The following is a 20,705-nucleotide window of genomic DNA, read 5'->3' on the forward strand; positions in this document are numbered from 1 at the left end:
TTCTAATTGGCTTAGAAGATGTACTGGTTCTCATAGACTTTATATGGCTGCCATCTCCCATCCGCAATCTTGATGAAGTGGCTCCTACCAAAAATTGAAACCTATGGTGATAGAGAGTATGTGGAAAAAATGTGGTGCTTTTGTCCGGCGTGTCCCCTTTATTTAGCTCCGCTGCCTGACTACATGTGAATGAAACTCTTCATGAAAGTCTCCAGCTCGGCATCTCAGCCCCCCCAGCCCGCCGCTCTCAGTCCCTCTACGTCTCAAATACTGTCTTCTGTCCTTCCTCTATGCTTGCCTACGCTGGCGCCCACAAGGTCGTAATATTTTTCAAGGTATGTATGGATACACACCTGTTAAATTCTCCAAAACTAGCTGCCATCTTCCCCGTCATGTGGAATATATTTGCGTCATCTCTTAGCTGTTCTATGACTGGAGATGGTTGTACGTCACTGCTTTTAGCCCCCCGTTGCTACGGTTAGCGCCTCCAGAGACGAGGCAACCGTACACGTAGCAACAACCCTAGAATGTCTGCTGGCAATATTGCAACCCAGTGAGCTGCAATGTCAACCTGGTGTGCTGACGGAATGGAAAGGCTAAGTCATTAGCATCCATTAATCAACTCCCCTGTTGAACCACAAGTCGCACATCAGGCTTATAGTCTCTGAAGCCCAGAACAAAATGGATTTGTTCCATTTTGATTCAGGGGGCAGGTAGTCTGGAAAAATAAACTCTGTATTATAGCATATTAGTCATGTTTTGCTATGATAAATGATCTTTAACGTGAAATATATATAATTTATATTCAAAACATTTGGTAATAATGCCATGGAACAAACAAAGTGGTTGACCAGTCTCACTCGCAACACTTTGTCACTCTTATCCCGGTATTTTTAGACCGAGTGGCGATATTCAATACTATATATTGTTCTTTTAACCCATTTAGGCCTAAAACGCCTGGAAAAAAAGCCTGTAAAACCTCTGGGCGATTCTGAAAGAACCCCCTAAAACCTAAAAAAGTTTTTTCTGGAAATTCAACAGAAGATTTTTCAGCCTCTGTAGCAGATAGAAATGAAATTCAAAAAGTATTTGAGAGCTTATACCCGTGCTTCTTTCATGAGAAGTTGAGTTTATTTGTCCAAACCTTCAATAAAGTTTTTTTAAAAATCAACAAACTCATCAAATAGAGAAAAAAAAAGGCCTTTTAGCCTTTTATTGAACAGGAGAGTTGAAAGAGACAGAGAATGGCAGTGAGAACTATTAATATAACTATAACTATAACTATAACTACAGCCTCAAAACATGGGGCAGGTGCTCTGCCAACTGAGCAGCACTATTTTCAATCAAAAATGTAAAAATAAAGTGTCAGTACAATGTTTTTTTTTAGTGTCAGTGCAGCATTATTTTCAATAAAAATGTAAAACATAAAGTGCACTAGTATGACTGTATATAGACTGTAAGCTACTGTTTACAGTTGTATGTGATGATGCCTGAATAAAAATCCTATGCAAAATACTAATACATGCCAATTAGCAAGATATAATTCAGTTAGCCGCTAGCATCAGTTAGCCGCTAGCATCAGTTAGCCGCTAGCTTTCGCTAATGACCGAATTTCCCAACAAAGAAATAAGAGTTATCAGAACTATTGTCCCTTGTTGTGAACCCCAACTTAAAGATATAAGTAACAACAACTCACCAACTTGTTTTTGAGCAGACAACTGGCTTCCTTTGTTGTGCTAACTTACATTATTGCCCTAAATGTCAATAATTTATATTTCCAAGTTTTACCAAATTAATCACACCACGATAAGATTCTATCAGGACATGTCCCCATTAACATGGTGTCTGCAGTAAGCAGGAGTAAAATCTGAACAAACAGACATGATGTAGCTATTTTAAATTCAATGTTAGTTTCACTTTGAGATGATGTCATCATCCCTGATGCCTGTCGCAACTAAATGTCCATAAATTGCTTTAAAACCATAGTAAAAAAAACGCTCTATAATTTGCCCTTATCTCTCAGTGAGAATTACATACTGTACGTTTGCAATGCTGGTATAATGAGACTGAAATAAAACAATAATCTTTTACATTTGATTTATTTGGACGGGGAACATTTAAAAGACTTTTCTCAACAAACATGTATGTATTTATGATTCTAATTAGGTCATCTGACATCAAATGTGATGTCTTCGGGCTTTAAATAACCTGTGTTATGTCACTAGGTAATCACTGTTTCTAGGTTACCCAGATGCTTTCCAGGGTAGCCTAGATAGGATTCAATTTGCATATAACCATGGAAACGTGTATTTATGTTCCAAGTATGATACTTTTGCTCTATTCTGCCCCACTCTGTCATCCATATTGATTTTTTTCTTATCTGTCCCTTTTAAAAGCAACATTTCCATATTCCTCCAATACCACAAAAAAAGCACCAAGAAAAAAGTAACTAGCTGGTGAACCAAGTAGAGCATTGAGAAGCTCCAGAGACAGATATTCCCTTCAGGAGGTGGAGGAGAACAAAACAGAGCTGAAAGGAGCGAACATCATCAGGTCTTAAGGCCCTCATTTATCAAACGGGCATACAACAGATAGTGAGCGCATTTCTACATAATTTCTACGCAAGCCTCTGCATTTATCAATTTGATAATTTGATTTGTCTGCTCTCAGCTCGTCTACGCAAATCTGAGTCAGCGTGAAGTCGACACGTCTGAGTCTGAGAACTGATCTTAGACTATAGTATCGATGCCTGGAGCTGATAAAACTCTGTGGTGTTTAGTTTTTTAATGGTGACAAAACATGTTTAGACTATATCATTTATCATTATAACATCATACAAAATAAACCGTGCAACCGTGAAATTCTTTAAACAGAATACTAAACAAGGCTATCAAATGTTGCTGTCTTCTGCTGTTTACCGTTATTATTATTATTATTATCAAGCTAATGTTGTGACCACAATTTTGAGTTAGCATTGATACGCTAATGGCTACTCTTGTAGCTGTAACAAGCAGCGCTGCTAGCATCAGTTAGCTGCTAGCATCAGTTAGCCGCTAGCATCAGTTAGCCGCTAGCTTTCGCTAATGACCGCATTCCCCAACAAAGAAATAAGAGTTATCAGAACTATTGTCCCTTGTTGTGAACCCCAACTTAAAGATATAAGTAACAACAACTCACCAACTTGTTTTTGAGCAGACAACTGGCTTCCTTTGTTGTGCTAACTTACATTATTGCCCTAAATGTCAATAATTTATATTTCCAAGTTTTACCAACTTAAATCACTGTTTTAGGCCAAAAAATACAAGTTGGCTTTTTTGCAGTGCACAGTCTTTGCTGTATCCCAGCCCTGCTTTACTATATAAGAAGATAAATGACTAAACAGAAGAAAGGGAAAGATCTGACATTTATTCTGAGTGCGAGGTCCCTTTAAGCCTGGTGACACAGCGGTCCTGCTCCGTCTCACCTCTGTCTGGACCGACTGCAGGCAGCAGGTGATGTGGGCTCCATGCCAGCACTGCAGTCTTTCTGTTAGTCTGTCTCTGATCTCTCAGTTCATCTCTGAACCTGCTGCCTTTTTATTATAGGTTAGGTGATAGGTTAGATTTCTCTTTTTACATTGATGTCAATCAGCAATATACACTACTGGTCAAAAGTTTTAGAACACACCAACTTTTCTAGTATTTAATTGAAAATGATGCAGTTTAATGTCTCAGTGTACTCTGAAATTAATGCACATTTGCAACATTTAAAATTCTTTATTGAGCATGATAGTGTTTTGAAAGTAAAAAAAAGACTCAAAATCACATTTTATGTTGGACTAAAGGACTAAAAAAAAGACACAAAATGACCAAAAAAAGACACAAAAAGACACAAAATGACTAAAAAAAGACACAAAATGACTTACAAAGACATGAAAAGAATTCAAAAATGGACAAAATAGCCCAAGACTCCATAGAGTTAAGTTGTTAACCCATTTCTTGTTCCCTGAAAAAGGCCTACTTGTATAATTCTGAAATGTACATTATTTTCCGGTTTTGGTTAAGCTTACCTTTTTTTATTTACCTCTGGCAGTTCACCACTTACCTTTGGACCCTTTCAAGCTGTTCATTTGACTTGAACTGCTTGAATTTCAATAAAAAACTGGAAAAATTGGGGTGTTCTAAAACTTTTGACCGGTAGTGTAAATAAAATACATCCAGGAGGCTATAAAATAGATACTGAATACCTTGTTACCAGTGTTGTTGTCAACAGGAAGGTGATTATTTTTCAGTTTGGCAAAGAATCCTCAGAGATTATGAATGGATTTGGCTGAATTGTGGAGTGGGGATTAGATTGGTTGGTTACTAGATTCTGCCTGTGATCTGGATCTGGAAATCAGCCCGTCAAACAGTTTTCTATTCCTGGCTGCTCTTCTTATTAAGGCGTGACAATATGGCTGGTAAAACACATTTCTTGGCTATTTTGTTGCAGAGCCTGCAACTTTGCAAGCTACAGAATGCTCAGTGGTGGTCTTTTTTTTACAAGCAAGCTTAATTGATTAACACAGAGTGTACACAGTAAGTTAGAGAAGCTGACACCCTCACAGCTAGCTTACATACTTTTGCAAACAAATGAATCATTTTAAATGTTATATTCAATGTGTGCTTCATATACTAACAGAGGTAAAATGCATAGCAATATAAGCACAAAAGCAGTGGTGGAAGGCAACTAAGTACATTTAATTAATTACTGTATTTAAGTACAATTCTAAAGTACTTGTACTTTACTTGAGTATGTCCATTTTATGTAACTTTATACTTCTATTTCACTACAATTTAGGGGCAAATATTGTAAAATCAAAACCTGTAATATTAATTAATTAATAAATGCAGGCTATTCAATTTTGTGTAATTTTTTGTTCATTTTTGCATCTATTTTTGGTTGTTTTGTGTCTTTTTCGGTCATTTTTACATGTATTTTTAGTCAATTTCAACATGCACTTCATCTTAAAATGAAGCGTAGAAGAAGTTCTCTTCTTCATGTTTCCAGCCTGTTATGATGACGGGTTGTTTAGCTCCACGCTCATTTAAACTGGCTGCAATTTGCAATTTTTGTTCAACGCAGCTCAAAATATTATAACATTTTCCAACTTATGAGCTTTCTGCCTCTGATCCTGAGCCTTCATCATCCTCTTTGATATTAAAAGTGGAAGCTTGTTCATTACTTTGTTGCATTATATTGAAACAGATGAATTCAAATGCGAGAGCTCATTGTAGTGATGGTGATTCTTTTATTATATGTGTGTTCTCATTTGAGCATGATTAAACGTGCCGCCTTTAATATGGCGATAAAAAAGCTTATTGCATTTTTTTTAATTAAGGTGTGGGGGATTGGGGGTGCGTCAACCCAGTTGGGACATAGAAGGGAGTGCACGGTTAAAAATGTTTGGGAACCGCTGTGTTAGTGTGTCATCAGCAAACAACAGCTGAAACCACACAGATAAACAGGAAGCAGTGAGGAGAAAGCTGCCAGTATCTGTGTATTGCAGCTCTGATGTATCTGCTGTTAAGCCTCACTGGAACAAATTACTTAAAACAATTTGTCACAGTGTAACCTTTGCTGTGCTATTCACGCTGGTGATAAACCAACCAGTAGTAAAACCTGATTTATCGCCAGAGGCTGTGATGCAGTTACCATGGTTACCACTTCATGTGCTCAGGCTGCAGTGATGTGCGTCGGAATTTCTCTATCTGCTGAACCTCACGGCTCGTGTTTGCACCTTCCTGCTGTGCTGCAGAGACGGTTGTTCTGCAAAAACTGCTTTTCATGAGAACATGGGAGTGTGACTGTAGATTTAAACTGGTCTTACTTGTTCTGTAAAACTCTTGAAAGATAAAGACTTCTTACATCAAATTCTAGAGGCTGTGTTTTCAACAAAAATAACTTTTTGTTTCAATTTGTTATATTTAGTGGATCTAGAGCATGGGTCTTGAACTCGCGGCCCGCGGGCCAATTGTGGCCCTCCTGATGATATTTTGTGGCCCCCACCTTGATATGAAAGTTTAATGTGAGTTTTATATGAATGGCACTTTACCATGTTGTGTATGGAAGGTCCCTTTAATTACTGTTTTTTGGTAATTTTGTGTCTTTTTTTGATCATTTTGAGTCTTTTTTTGGTCATTTTGTGTCTTTTTTAAAATAATTTTGTGTCTTTTTTGGTAATTCTGTGTATTTTTTGGTCATTTTGTGTCTTTTTTTTTAGTATTTTTTTTGTAATTTGGTCATTTTATGTCTTTTTAAAGTAATTTAGTTTTTTTCTGTCATTTTGTGTCTTTTTAAGTAATTTTGTGTATTCTTTTGGTCATTTTGTATCTTTTGTAAGTAATTTAGTTTTTTTCTGTCATTTTGTGTCTTTTTCTTCATAATTTAGTGTCTTTTTCTTAGTAATTTAGTGTCTTTTTTTGGTCATTTTGTGTCTTTTTTAAGTAATTTAGTTTTTTTCTGTCATTTTGTGTCTTTTTCTTAGTAATTTAGTGTCTTTTTTTGGTCATTTTGTGTCTTTTTTTAAGTAATTTAGTTTTTTTTCTGTCATTTTGTGTCTTTTTTTAAGTAATTTAGTTTTTTTCTGTCATTTTGTGTCTTTTTTTGGTCGTTTTGATACTGCCTCCAGCGGCCCCCAGGTAATTTGAGTTTGAGACCCCTGATCTAGAGGAACTGGAGTGGAGGAATAAAGATAAATATTTAGTGAGAATATTACTGGTGGCCTGTAAGAAATCAATAAGGAATAAATGTCTGCAGAGGGAGGCTCCTAGTGCAGATGAATGATTGATATTGTGTTCAGTATCTTTGTAATGGAAAGAATTACTTTCAATATAAGAACACAAAAAGAGGTATTTATTGAAAATTGGCAAAAATGGATTACATATGTCTCTACCATAAAATCAGATTTCAGGTAATCTCAGACTGGACGATCAGAATACTTTCATTTCTTTGTACCTTTCCCCTTTTTATTTTATTTTATTTATTCATTTATTTTTGGGTGTTTTCCAATCCCCTTTTGTACACTTTTACTTTTTTCTTTGATATTTTCTGTATTTGTCTATAGGTCTTCATGTTGATTGTTTGTTTGTTCATTTCAAAAACCAATAAAAAGTAAATTACAAAAAAAAAAGAAAGATAAAGACTTCTATTGGAAGTCAGGGTAAAAGCAAATCACAGTGAAAAGATGATGAAAAAGCATGGCCTTCGATGCACAAGTGGCTTCTACATGTGAAATAAAGCTGAGAAGTTTGGTCTTTTCTTCTTCCTTTTTTTTTTGGATGTCAGAAGATACTAAATAATATCCTGCTGACTATCTGAAGCGTCTTACTACCTGTTTGTGTTGTCTTCAATGCTGATGAAAAGAGATTCTTTGGGGTGTCGGCCCCGGTTCCCAGTTAGCATCAGTTAGCCGCTAGCTTTCGCTAATGACAGAATTTCCCAACAAAGAAATAAGAGTTATCAGAACTATTGTCCCTTGTTGTGAACCCCAACTTAAAGATATAAGTAACAACAACTCACCAACTTGTTTTTGAGCAGACAACTGGCTTCCTTTGTTGTGCTAACTTACATTATTGCCCTAAATGTCAATAATTTATATTTCCAAGTTTTACCAACTTAAATCACTGTTTTAGGCCAAAAAATACAAGTTGGCTTTTTTTGCAGTGTGTATGTATAATAGCATGTGTGCTATGTTTGCATCGCACCACTGTACCGCTATCCGCGAAACGTGGGCCGCAATACGTACATGTGTTAATGTGTGTTACTGTCTGTCATTTAGGTTGGAGAACTTGTTGGTACTGACTTTGTGTGATGAGTTGAATGTCTGTGCTGCTGAGAGTTCACTCAACTCATAGTTTCTATAAAGGAACATCATTGTCAAATAAGCAGAGAGCAGAACCTCTCCAGAGAGTCCTCGTTATTCATGGTTGGAACCTGCTGTAAGTCTCTGATAGATGTAAGGGTTAATCCCAGACCAGCTGTTTATTATTGCCTCCGCAGATATCAGGGTCACTTGACAAAGAAAGACTATTCATTTATTTATTTTCATGTGTTTTGCATTCAAAACTTTTTCACAATTCACATTTCTGTTTCCCTGGCAACACTAATGCCTGGAACAACTCCTGCATGACCCTCCTATAAGGCTCTTATGCAATGGAAACCTTCTCCAGGAAACAGGACGGACCATAGAAACAACTCAACAATGGAAGACATTTGTAGTCTAATGTTTGGACACAAATATCTACTAGCTAGCTAGACTGAAGATAGCTTAGCTCGCTGGCTAATTAGATGTCCATCTTAAAAAGTGCTATTATGTAGAAAATATATAATGGGTGGATTTCAATGCAATTCAGTGAAAGTCAATGATATTTATAGTGTGTTGTGTTAATACAGGGGTGTCAAACTCTGGCCCGCGGGCCAAATTTGGCCCGCAGTGTAATTTTATTTGGCCCGCGAGGCAATACCAAATTATTTTATTATTATTGTACTATAAAAGCTGACCCGCCGGTATTATACGGCACATTTACAGCTAATACTAGATTTATTATTGTTATTTTATTTTTAAATGTATTAACCTGTTGAAAAACTATATTTTGATATTTAAATCAGAAGGATGCAAATAGAAAAGAGGCATACGATTTTTATTTCATTTTTATTTAATAAATTAATGACACTGATGTGTTTTTTATTTGAAATTTGATTTTGCATGTCTGCACTATTTAGTTATATATTGTATGTTTATAAGCGTTGCTGGTTCCATATTTAATGTTAAAGCAAAACATGTTTGGTATATATTAAAAGGTTTATTTGTTCAATGTTGGCCCGCGATTTTATTCAAGTTTTACATTTTGGCCCATTGTGTATTTGAGTTTGACACCGCTGTGTTAATAGATCTTGCTTCTGATTTAATGATTATTTTTCTCACCAGGCAGGAACAGCTCTCACCCCAGTTTCCATTTCAAGTGTTCATATCAGAACTACTGATCTTTATACTCGTCTACTAAAAGTGGTAAAAGAAGGCTTTTGATAATGTCTTTAAAACATTTTCTTCTTTCTCTCGTTTCTCCACAGACCATGCAAGCAGCGCGATGCCCAACAGATGAGCTGTCGCTGACTAATTGTGCCGTGGTGAGCGAGAAGGATCTGCAGTCAGGACAGTGAGTATCATTATCAACAGCTTTTTCACCGATGCGTTCGTCAATACAGGCCCACGCCCCGAGGCCTCTCTCCAGTCAGTCAGTCCATCCAAACACCAAGCCATCCACCCACAGTATCACCATCAGTCATCCACAGTCAGCGCCTGATTATCATGATTATTAGGGCCTGAGCAGGTTGTTTTTCAAATGAGTAATTTATTATTTTTTTATATTTACTTTTGTCCTATAATATTGTAATAATGTTTATTGAAGCTGAAAGAGTTTGCTCTCAACTCTGAATTCAGATTTTTGAACTTATAATTTAACACTGTAATAACTTTTAATCCTTACTTCTGCTAACTTCTGCAATGTGCTGAATTGGCACGATTGTAACGCCGCTATGAAATGTCAGCTAATGTTGCGACCACAATTTTGAGTTAGCATTGATACGCTAATGGCTACTCTTGTAGCTGTAACAAGCAGCGCTGCTAGCATCAGTTAGCCGCTAGCTTCAGTTAGCCGCTAGCTTTCGCTAATGACAGAATTCCAACGCTTTCCCACATTTCCTAACAAAGAAATAAGAGTTATCAGAACTATTGTCCCTTGTTGTGAACCCCAACTTAAAGATATAAGTAACAACAACTCACCAACTTGTTTTTGAGCAGACAACTGGCTTCCTTTGTTGTGCTAACTTACATTATTGCCCTAAATATCAATAATTTATATTTCCAAGTTGAAAGAATTTGATGTTAAAAAATACACCATTGTACACCAGTACTATCTTAGTCTAAGTCTTAATATTTCATTACAAGACTAGGGGAGGAAAAATTGTGAAAATGAACACAAATTGATCCTTAATGAAAAGAAATCTATGTTTATTAAATATTTGTATTTATTAAAGAATTGTGCATGCACAGGTCATTTTAACCCCTAGAGATTAACACATTAAAATGACATAAATCATAACAAATAAATAAAATAAAAAAGCAAGTTTAATTGGATTTTTTTTATTCAATAAAATGGAATCTATATAGAGACAGAGTACCACATGTCAAACAAACTAGAATTTGTATTCATTGAAGGAGCCTCCTTGCAAAAAAAACATAAAAATGGTCAAAAGTTGCTGTGTGGTAAAATGCACCACCAACAAGTTAAAGAACCCAGAACACTTTTTTTTTTATCTGACAAACTGAAAAACTGAACTTCTGAGAGGACAAAAGTGGATAATAGCTAACATTAGCTTGCTAACATGTAGCTAACATTAGCTTGCTAACAGCCAACTTGTCCTTTCTGGTAGATATATAGCGCGGTATAATAATTACATTTTGTGTTTAAATCTAATAGTTTCTAATAGTTTTCTCGTAGTAATAGTTTCTAGTAGTAGAAAACTTAACTTTTAAGTGGTATAATAACAAAATTATATGTTTAAATCTAATAGTATTAGCTAGGAACAGACATTTTGGTAGCGTTTCAGCCCATGGTTGGAGTTTCAGTATCGCACAGTTTTCCCCATTATAACTGCTGATATCTGAACTTTAACTTGTTGGTAGTACATTCTACCACACAACAGCTTTTAGACATTTCTCTGTTTTTTTGCTAGCAGACTGTACTGTCTTTCAATACAAAGTCAATGGAGAGAGAAGGTTTGGTTTCTGTCTCCACACAGGTCCCAACAATGTATTTTTAAGTGCTTAAAAGTGTTACCAATTTAATTACTCTTGTTTCCTCTCTACTACTACAAGATTTTAAATGAGACATGTAGAAAGGTGATTTTGATGACAAGCATTTAGACACTTCAGATGTCAACGTTACTACCTTTATCTCTTTGTTGTTGGAGCGAAAAATGTCACGAAGAAAAATAAATGATGGAAACAAAAAAGAGATGATATTTATGAGGGATGACACATGCTCACTGCAGAAGCAAATGTACAAGTATGTACATAAGTTGTGTTACATTACATGCTGCAAGATACTATTGGGTCAAATATTCACATGTGAATTTCCTGCCAAAACCAAAAATCAGGTAAACTATTGATCATCCAGAAGAGTTAAAGCACTCACACATGTTTTAAAGTGAGGGGGACTCTTAAAATAAATGTGTGATCTGAGTTTGTCCTACATTTTTACTGCCATGGCAACTGCAGCCTGTCGTTATCATTCAGTGCCACCAACAGAACACTGTGCATTTTTAATAAGCAATAGCTCATTTTTAAAAGAGTATATGCAGATAGTTATAGTCTTCTGACAAGATATTGTAAAGTCATGACATAAAGAAGTTTTTACCAGTAGCCTAGCAACAAGGTAGCATGAATCTTCCAAGTATTAACTACTCATACAATAAGGTTATGTAATGCAGTAGTTCTCAACCTTTTTGAGTTGAGACCCCCAATTTAACATGCATGTTGTCCGCGACCCCCGCTCACTGAACACAATCTCACAGTTCAGATCACCCAAAAAAGGAACAAAATGACCAAAAAAAGACACAAAATGACTAAAAAAAGACACAAATGACCAAAAAAGACACAAAATGACTAAAAAAAACCACAAAATGACCAAAAAAGACACAAATGACCAAAAAAGACACAAAATGACTAAAAAAAGACACAAAATGACCAAAAAAGACACAAAATGACCAAAAAAGACACAAAATGACCAAAGAAGACACAATATGACTAAAAAAAAACACAAAATGACCAAAAAAGACACAAATGGCCAAAAAAGACACAAAATGACTAAAAAAAGACACAAAATGACCAAAAAAGACACAAAATGACCATAAAAAGACACAAAATGACTAAAAAAAGACACAAAATGACTAAAAAAGACACAAAATGACTAAAAAAAGACACAAAATGACCAAAGAAGACACAATATGACTAAAAAAAGACACAAAATTACCAAAAAAGACACAAAATGACCATAAAAAGACACAAATGACCAAAAAAGACACAAAATGACTAAAAAAAAGACACAAAATTACCAAAAAAGACACAAAATGACCATAAAAAGACACAAATGACCAAAAAAGACACAAAATGACTATAAAAAGACACAAAATGACCAAAAAAGACACAAAATGACCAAAGAAAAGACACAAATGGCCAAAAAAGACACAAACTGACTGAAAAAAGACACAAAATGACCAAAAAAGACACAAAATGACCAAAAAAAAGACACAAATGGCCAAAAAAGACACAAACAGACTAAAAAAAGACACAAAATGACCAAAAAAGACACAAAATGACCAAAAAAGACACAAATGACCAAAAAAGACACAAAATGACCAAAAAAAGACACAAATGGCCAAAAAAAGACACAAACTGACTAAAAAAAGACACAAAATGACCAAAAAAGACACAAAATGACCAAAAAAAGACACAAAATGACCAAAAAAGACACAAAATGACTAAAAAAAGACACAAAATGACCAAAAAGACTAAAACACATGACACAGTGGAGACAGAGCTGACTTCCAAAATGATTTGGCGACCCCCAGAAATCATCTCGTGACCCCAATTGGGGTCCCGACCCCAAGGTTGAGAACAGCTGATGTGATGCATTCAACGCATCAACATACATCAAGGTGGTTTTACTAAAACTCTGTTTTGTAACAAACTCACTTAACTGTGAGCCTTTTGTAACAGTGGCTTGTGTTAGAAGAAAGTTCTCGTATCCTAGCAACCGTTGGCATGTAACCAGTGACAGCTCTTCAATAATGCTGGTAAGAAATTGGCCAATTTAAAAGTGCTGCATGGTTTCCACCCACACTGATTTATTGGTGTTTTTTCTTCATCTCCTGAGATGGAACCTGGACCACTGTAAAAAAAAATCAGTGGTGGGTTTGAATGAATGAATTAAAGGACAATTTGCAGGAAACTGTCGTCCCAGTACTGTGATTCTGTCTCCACGGGGCCTTTTACTCTTTTTTTGGATGATTGGCTTGGTTTTTCCAGCAGACAGCTCCCTGCTCAGCATTAAACTGCAGACAGACAAAGTTAGCAATTAGCTGCTGAACATAGCAAGAACTATAGCAGCAGAAGAGACACATCCTTCCCTGGAGAGCAACCCACAGCAGAAAGGAGATTCAGTATTGGGTTTATAATTTGGAAGCAGGTCACCAGTCGGGTGTTAAAACAGATGATATTTAGGTCTACCATTAAAGGGATAGTTCTTGAAGTTTTTGAAGTTGGGTTTTATGAGTCATTGATATCCACAGACAGTGTATTATATGCCACGAAAAGCAGGAAAAGCAGGCAGATGTACGGACTAGGAAGTTAAGCAATGTACTACTTTGGACAATGGGAGCAGCAAAACACATTTTAGCCACCTAAAACAACCAGCATCAGTTTAAGTGTAAGATATCCCCTTTGTTCTCAAGGTTGATACTAGGCGTGCACCGATTGCAATTTTCTGGCCAATCACCGATCACCGATTTTTAAAAAGCCTGACCTGCCGATTCCAATTTTGACCGATACCAAACTCACAGCATTATTGCCCTAAATGTCAATAATTTATATTTCCAAGTTGAAAGAATTTGATGTAAAAAATACACCATTGTACACCAGTACTATCTTAGTCTAAGTCTTAATGTTTCATTACAAGACTGGGGGGGGGGGGGGGGGGGGGTGTGAAAATGAACACAAATTCATCCTTAATGACAAGAAATCTATGTTTATTAAATCTTTGTATTTATTAAAGAATTGTGCATTCACGGGTCATTTTAACACCTAGAGATTAGCACAGTTAAAATGACATAAATCATAACAAATAAATAAAATAAAAAAGCAAGATTTTTTTCTATTCAATAAAATAGAATATATATAGAGACAGAGTACCACATGTCAAACAAACTATCACTCACCATTGAATTTGTATTCATTGAAGGAGCCTCCTTGCAAAAAAAACATAAAAATGGTCAAAAAACTGAACTTTTAAGAGGACAAAAGTGTATAATAGCTAACATTAGCTTGCTAACACGTAGCTAACATTAGCTTGCTAACAGCCAACTTGTGCTTTCTGGTAGATATACAGCGCGGTATAATAATTAAATGTTGTGTTTCTCCAGTGTATCTCATACTAATGAATCCAAACCATCTTTTAACAAGTGACAGAAAGGTAGAATGGAAACAGGGTCGTTTTAGAAGAGCGCCTGGTAGAAAAAATCTGTTAAATGCCCAGAAAGAAGAGAACATCAGCCAGTGAAAGGTCAAAGAAGATCAATTGGTATTACTCATCACATCAGTCAGCTATAATACATAATAACCAGGATCCCACTGTCTCCTGTCTACAGACATGTGACTGTGAAGACCACACCCAACCACAAGTTTGTGTTTACAGTGAAGACCCACCACACTGTGGCACCTGGAAGCATCGCCTTCAGCCTGCCGCAGGTACACACACACACACACACACACACACACACACATTCTTGTACTTCTATCTTTGTGAGGGCCCTCATTGGAACAGTGAATTCCCTTGAAGGGTTATAATAGTTTTGGATTTTTCATCAGTTTTAGTTTTAATTTCGTTGTGATTTTTTGTTTTCAAATTCAGTTAGTTTTAATGAGTTTGCTAGTTTTAGTTTAGTATTTATTTTTTGAAATGCTTTAGTTTTAGTTTAGTTTTTATTAGTTGTAGTTTTTTGTAATGGGGTATTTGTTGGGTGGGAGATTAAAAGAGGTCACAGTAAATTTTGCCTTTATTTCCTTTGTCTGATCCATCTTCATTATGTATGAAAAAAGTTGATAAAGACGAAAACGAAGGACATTTTCACTATAATTTTAGTTAGTTTTGTAACTACAAAATATAGTTTCAGTTAGTTATCATTATCATGTAACCTTTAACCCTTAAAACAAAGTCTGAAATCTAAAAAAAAAAAAAAAAGCCTTTAAAGAAGTGAGGACCGGCCGAAATGTCCTCACTTTGCAAAAATGTCCTCACTCTGTTGGTTAAAAACGTGTTCCGGTCCTCCCTATGTAGGAAGTACAAGAACACACACACACACACACACACACACATACATACACATTGATCATTACTATTTGTTTGATTATCTTTCCTTAATATCTAATTTCTCTTTCTGTATCTCTTTTGTAGAGAAAATGGGCCGGTCTCTCCATTGGCCAGGAAGTGGAAGGTAAAACTCTTAGTTCTCTATATGATATATATATCTATCTATATATATATATATATATATATATCATATATATATATATATATATATATGATATATATATATATATATATATATATATATATATATCATATATATATATATATAGCCCTACTCAGATGTTTCATTATTTATCATGTTCCATGTGTCTGTCTGTCCCTCAGTGGCCAACTATAACTTTGACAAGACCAAGCAGTGCATCGGCGCCATGACAATCGAGATCGACTTCCTGCAGAAGAAGAGTACTGACTCCTCCCCCTACGACTCAGACAAGATGGCCGCTGAGTTCATCCAGCAGTTCAACAACCAGGCCTTCTCTGTTACCCAGCAGGTTCATATTCACACACCTCTAAATATCTCACACACACACACATACACAGTGTGGAGGCACACAGACATTTTTCTTTGTTGTTGTTGTTGTTGTTGTTGTTGTTGTTGTTGTTGTTGTTGTTCTCTGATCCTCTTCATGTGTTTTTCTCTTCTCAGCTTGTGTTTAGTTTCTGTGATAAGCTGTTTGGCTTGATGGTGAAAGACATCGAGGCGATGGACGCCAGCATCCTGAGAGGAGAACCAGCGTCTGGAAAGAAACAGAAGGTACCTGATGATGGGTTTGAGACTGATCACCACATTAAAGTTAAATTAAATCACACGACTTTATCACATTCAATTTAATACATTTTTATAGTTTTATGGGTTACCATACACTGCCACTGTTTAATGAGTTCTGGTGAATAATTAATTTGAAGCATCATCCTGTGTCCTATAAACAGCCACCACATAACCAGGGAGCATCCTACCCCATTTATTAGAGATTCACCAATCACAACTCTTCAATAATGCTGCTATGACTTTATTCATGCACATTAATATGGTGGTGGCCCTAAAGGACAAAGTGCAAAACATTTAGAAAAAAATCACTCACGATCTTAATATGCAACAGATAATAAAACACAAACAAAGTTAAGAATACAAGCATATTCTCCACATTCAGGAATGCATCAAATCCGCCACAAAAATACAGAGGTGGAAAAAGTATTCAGATCTCTTACGTAAGTAAAAGTACTAATACTGAAATTACTCCACTACAAGTAAAAGTCCTGCATTCAAATATTACTTAAGCACAAAAGTATCAGCATAAAAATGGAGTTAAAGTGTCAAAAGTAAAAGTACTCGTTATGCAGAATGAACCCACTCAGATTGTTTTATATATTCTAAATATGTTATTACATTATTTGTATTGAAGCTTTTATATAAGCAGAGTTTTAATTTTGTAAAGACATGGCTCATAAAAAGTTTAATTACTTTAGAGACATATAGATTTCCAGCCCTCCACCTTCGTACACGCCCCTTTTCAAACCTTTTTATTTTATTTAGTCTGCTTACATTTCTGCACTGTGAAGGCAAACCAGACTAAATATAAAACAAATGTATGAATTTAACTCGGATTCAGACTATCCAAACAGACTTGGCTTGTGAAAGCGTCCTCAGGGCCAGACACTAAGTCAAACAGGAAGTACGCCATTTTCAATTCATTTTTCAACATACACAAGTTCAAGCAAAAACATTAAAAGTTATGTGTTTCAAAACCAGAAATTCTGCAAACAACAAATCATATTCATGTTGAATTTGGTGTTGAATTTAGTTTTGTTTTGTATTTTCCATCATTTGTTAACTGGCGGTGCTTCAGCTCTTTAACATCCTTTATTCTCAGTGATTTAATATGCTGATGGTGAATGAGAACCTCTCAGCTCATGTTTCAATCAGGAGATGGAAGGAACAATTTCATAATCATCATAAAATCTGAGATAAGATGGCTATGTATGTACGAAGTGATCTCTGGGCAGTGGCGGACTCAGAGGGAGACACCACAGATGTAGAGAGTTTAATAAAGTCTACATGTTAATATGTAATATTAATATTAATATTAATATTGTAACTGTGTTGTGTGTGACAGATTGACAACGGGCTGATGGTGGGAAACAGCCAGGTGGTCTTCGAGAAGGCAGAGAGTTCCTCCCTCACACTAGTTGGTACGTTCCTCACCACAGCGTTCTCCTTCTCTAACAAGTGTTTAGAGTTTTTAGTCCCAGTCTAGTCTCAGACTGAGATTCTACAGAGACTGTCAATCCTGCAGGGTCATTATTTACAAGACTACAACTAGATTTCCTTTACTATTTTTACCTACCATGTAATGTTTGTGTGCGCAGTGGTTTGTGTTGGAAAAAAAAAAGAAAAGAAGAGAAGACGCCACAAAATGTGACATGAAAAGTTGACTATTTTACAGTAAAAATAGATATAAGGAAGAATAAAGGAAAGGAAACTGTAGACTTAGGACTTAGTAGTCTTAGGAACTTTTTTTATTTCACAACGATTTTCTCACAAAGGACGTTCTTAGCTTTTTAATTTCAGATCACTCGCGTGGTTTCAGTAACTTGGCCTACTTAAATAATATGTTTATAGTTATTAATTAAGTAGAATCAAATACAACAACTGCCTCTGTGATTTACTAAGAGAACATTATAGTGTAATCTAGGAATAGTCACATGTCACACAGACTGGAAGGACATTTATATTATATGTCAACTGATAAAATTAGCTTTATGTGATACATTCACAAAAAAACGACTCTGACCAACTTCAATCAACAAAACTTGTTTACACAATGTCTAAGGGAACTAAATATTAAAGAATTAAAATAAACGTCATGCAAATGTGTTCAAGTAAACACATTTCAAGGCTTTTCTTTTCACTGTAGCTGTTTTCAGACTGCTGAGGTCATTTTCTCTTAAAGTTGTGAAGAAACATGAGAAGAAATCTAATAACTTTGTTTTCAAGAATCTGATTTGTTCTCAAGTTCTATCTGAGGAAAAAACTTAAGAAGAAAGTTAAGAAAAAAACTAAAGAAAAGATAAGAATTCCTTCATGAATACCAAATCTTATTGAATGTTGTCTTAAGAGCAGAGTTAACCCATAAGCACCCAGACCCAGTTATCCTTAAAGGATTTGTTCTATAAGTGGACCACATTTCTGATGTTAAAAAAAAAAAAAAAAAATACTACCCCTAAATGTCAAAGATCTGAGATGTGACATATACGATACATTGAGCGTTTATGGAATTTTGTTTGTGATATTTCTAAAATAGAAAAAAACTAGACACATTTTCTGCGTACAGAGACAAAAATTTCCCTTTTTATTTTGCATCTCCATAACATATATCAAAATTGTGACTTTAATTTGTTCAGGAAATATGGTCAGAACAAGTTAAATGCAATACAGGACAAACAGATTAGAGTTGTTAAATGGGTTTAAACTTAGCCTCATAACAAAAAATAAGCTTTTTAAAATTAGCTACTTTTTCACATTTCTGTTTCCAGTCACAGCCACATTTTGGAGAAGTCACTTCCTGTCACAGTCACATGACCACCACACCACACTATCAAATAATATCAGAAATAGGGCGTGAAATTAAAAATGTAATATCACCGTAGTAGACACTTTTAATTACCGTAAATAAAAGAATAGCACAAAACTTTTACTTTTTTCTGTCATAAACTTTAGAAAACACAGTTTTGCTGTAAAAAATATTAGATTTTTCATTTAAAATGAATGGAGAAATACCATAACGTCACAAGGACATAACTACCCTAAAAATAATAGCAGACCAAAGGACCTAACAAAGGAGCTAAAATGACCAAAAGAGTCACAAAACGACCAAAAAAAGAGACAGAAAACGACCAAAAGAGACACAAAACCATCAAAAAAGACACAAAATGACAAAAAAAAAGACAGAAAACGACCAAAAGAGACATGAAATTATCAAAAAAAAGACACAAAATGACCAAAAAAATACGTAAAATTATCAAATGAGACACAAAATTACCAAAAAGAGACACAATAGGGATAAAATGGCAAGTGATTTTTCAGTCTAAATGACAGATTTAGCTGATATTTACATTTAAATTTACAGTAGAAAACCCACTCACTGTATTTTTTACGGTAAAGTTCTGGCAACCACAGCTGCCGGTATTTTACCGTAAATTAAACAGAATATTTTTTACAGAGCAGGCTGTTGAGTAAACGTCTCTTAGGGATTTAATGAGTTAATGTGAAGCATAAAGCTGAATATGGGAGATTACAGAAGATTTAAAGTGTTTGTTACATGGGTGTCACCATAGGTTCTTATGGGTTAAGAAAAAAAGTGGCACTCAAGAAGGATTTTCTTCTTAAGAATGCTTTGTGAATCTGGATTTAAGGTCTAAGAGAAGGAAATGGGTCACCAATTCAAGGCAGAAAATCCAGTCTGAAAGGGTTTTTTTTCTTAGATTGATTTTTTAAGTGCAACCTGAAGTTGATGTAATTTAATGCTGTAATGCAGCAGTCCTCCACATGATGGCAGTAAGAACACGTTACAGTCTTCAGTCTCATCTTCTTCTTCCTGCTCAGAATGAAGCCATGAAAGACTTCAACACCAAACTCGGCTTTATTTTAATGGTTTTCATCCTGAAAGATGCAAAATCTGTTTAATTTACAGTAAAATACCGGCAGCATTGGTTGTAAATCTAAATGTTAATATAAAAAAAAAATGTAATTTAGATTGAGTTTATTGTTTTAGGGTAATTGTGTCCTTGTGACATTATGGTATTTCTACTTTAATTTTACATGAAAAAAATGTTTTCTACAGTTTCAAAGTTTTGTGCTATTCCTTGATCTACAGTAAATAAAAGCGTCTACTACGGTGATATTCAATTTTTAATTTTACGCTCTATTTCTGATACAATTTGACAGTGTTTTACTGTAATTTTTACTAACATTTTTCACTGTGTGGTTTATCTTCTGAACATTTTAACCGATATCCTGTTGTGTTGCGGGTCAAATTGATCCATTTTAAAGTTTAAAAAATCAAAAAAAGTATTTTTTGGGGATTAAACTTCTTCTGCTTGTCTTAATAAATGTAATCAACATATAAAATGAAAATGGTTCATTTCACATATTGGCATCAATGGTCAATCTTTTTTTTAATAGACGTGTATTTATTGAGTTTTAACAGTTTACAAAATTATATTTTAATACATTTGACAAAGCATCAAAGTCAAACTATAAAGAATCCAAAAAGAAATGGTCAAAGAAAAGAAATGACAGAAGTAATAATAAACAAACAAAAAAAAGTGGGTTTCAATGGTCAATCTGACCCTGAACAGAAGAGGTGAATAATAAAAGTTAGATAATCAACTCACTCCATAAAAAAAAACATTAAGAAAATGTAAAATAACATTTTTTTAAACTCAATGTCATGTCAAACCATTGTATTTTATATGTAGGTTTATCCAATGTGCATGCATTTGCAAACATGCATTTTTTTAATGAAAAACGAGTGAATT

At 35.0% G+C, this 20,705-nt stretch overlaps 1 protein-coding gene across 1 annotated transcript in view; it reads left to right on the forward strand.

Annotated features, from left to right (window-relative positions):
• LOC131983733 (vesicle-fusing ATPase) overlaps positions 1-20,705 on the forward strand; it is a 58,633-nt gene that overhangs the window by 20,422 nt on the left and 17,506 nt on the right. Inside the window, exons 2-7 of the mRNA XM_059348520.1 lie at positions 9,091-9,176; positions 14,446-14,545; positions 15,252-15,291; positions 15,492-15,658; positions 15,814-15,921; positions 17,282-17,357. Of these exons, the coding sequence (XP_059204503.1) occupies positions 9,091-9,176; positions 14,446-14,545; positions 15,252-15,291; positions 15,492-15,658; positions 15,814-15,921; positions 17,282-17,357 (577 nt within the window). The remainder of the gene's footprint in view (positions 1-9,090; positions 9,177-14,445; positions 14,546-15,251; positions 15,292-15,491; positions 15,659-15,813; positions 15,922-17,281; positions 17,358-20,705) is intronic.

Source organism: Centropristis striata, chromosome 13 (assembly GCF_030273125.1).
Source record: "Centropristis striata isolate RG_2023a ecotype Rhode Island chromosome 13, C.striata_1.0, whole genome shotgun sequence".
In the NCBI taxonomy this organism is placed as follows: Eukaryota; Metazoa; Chordata; class Actinopteri; order Perciformes; family Serranidae; genus Centropristis; species Centropristis striata.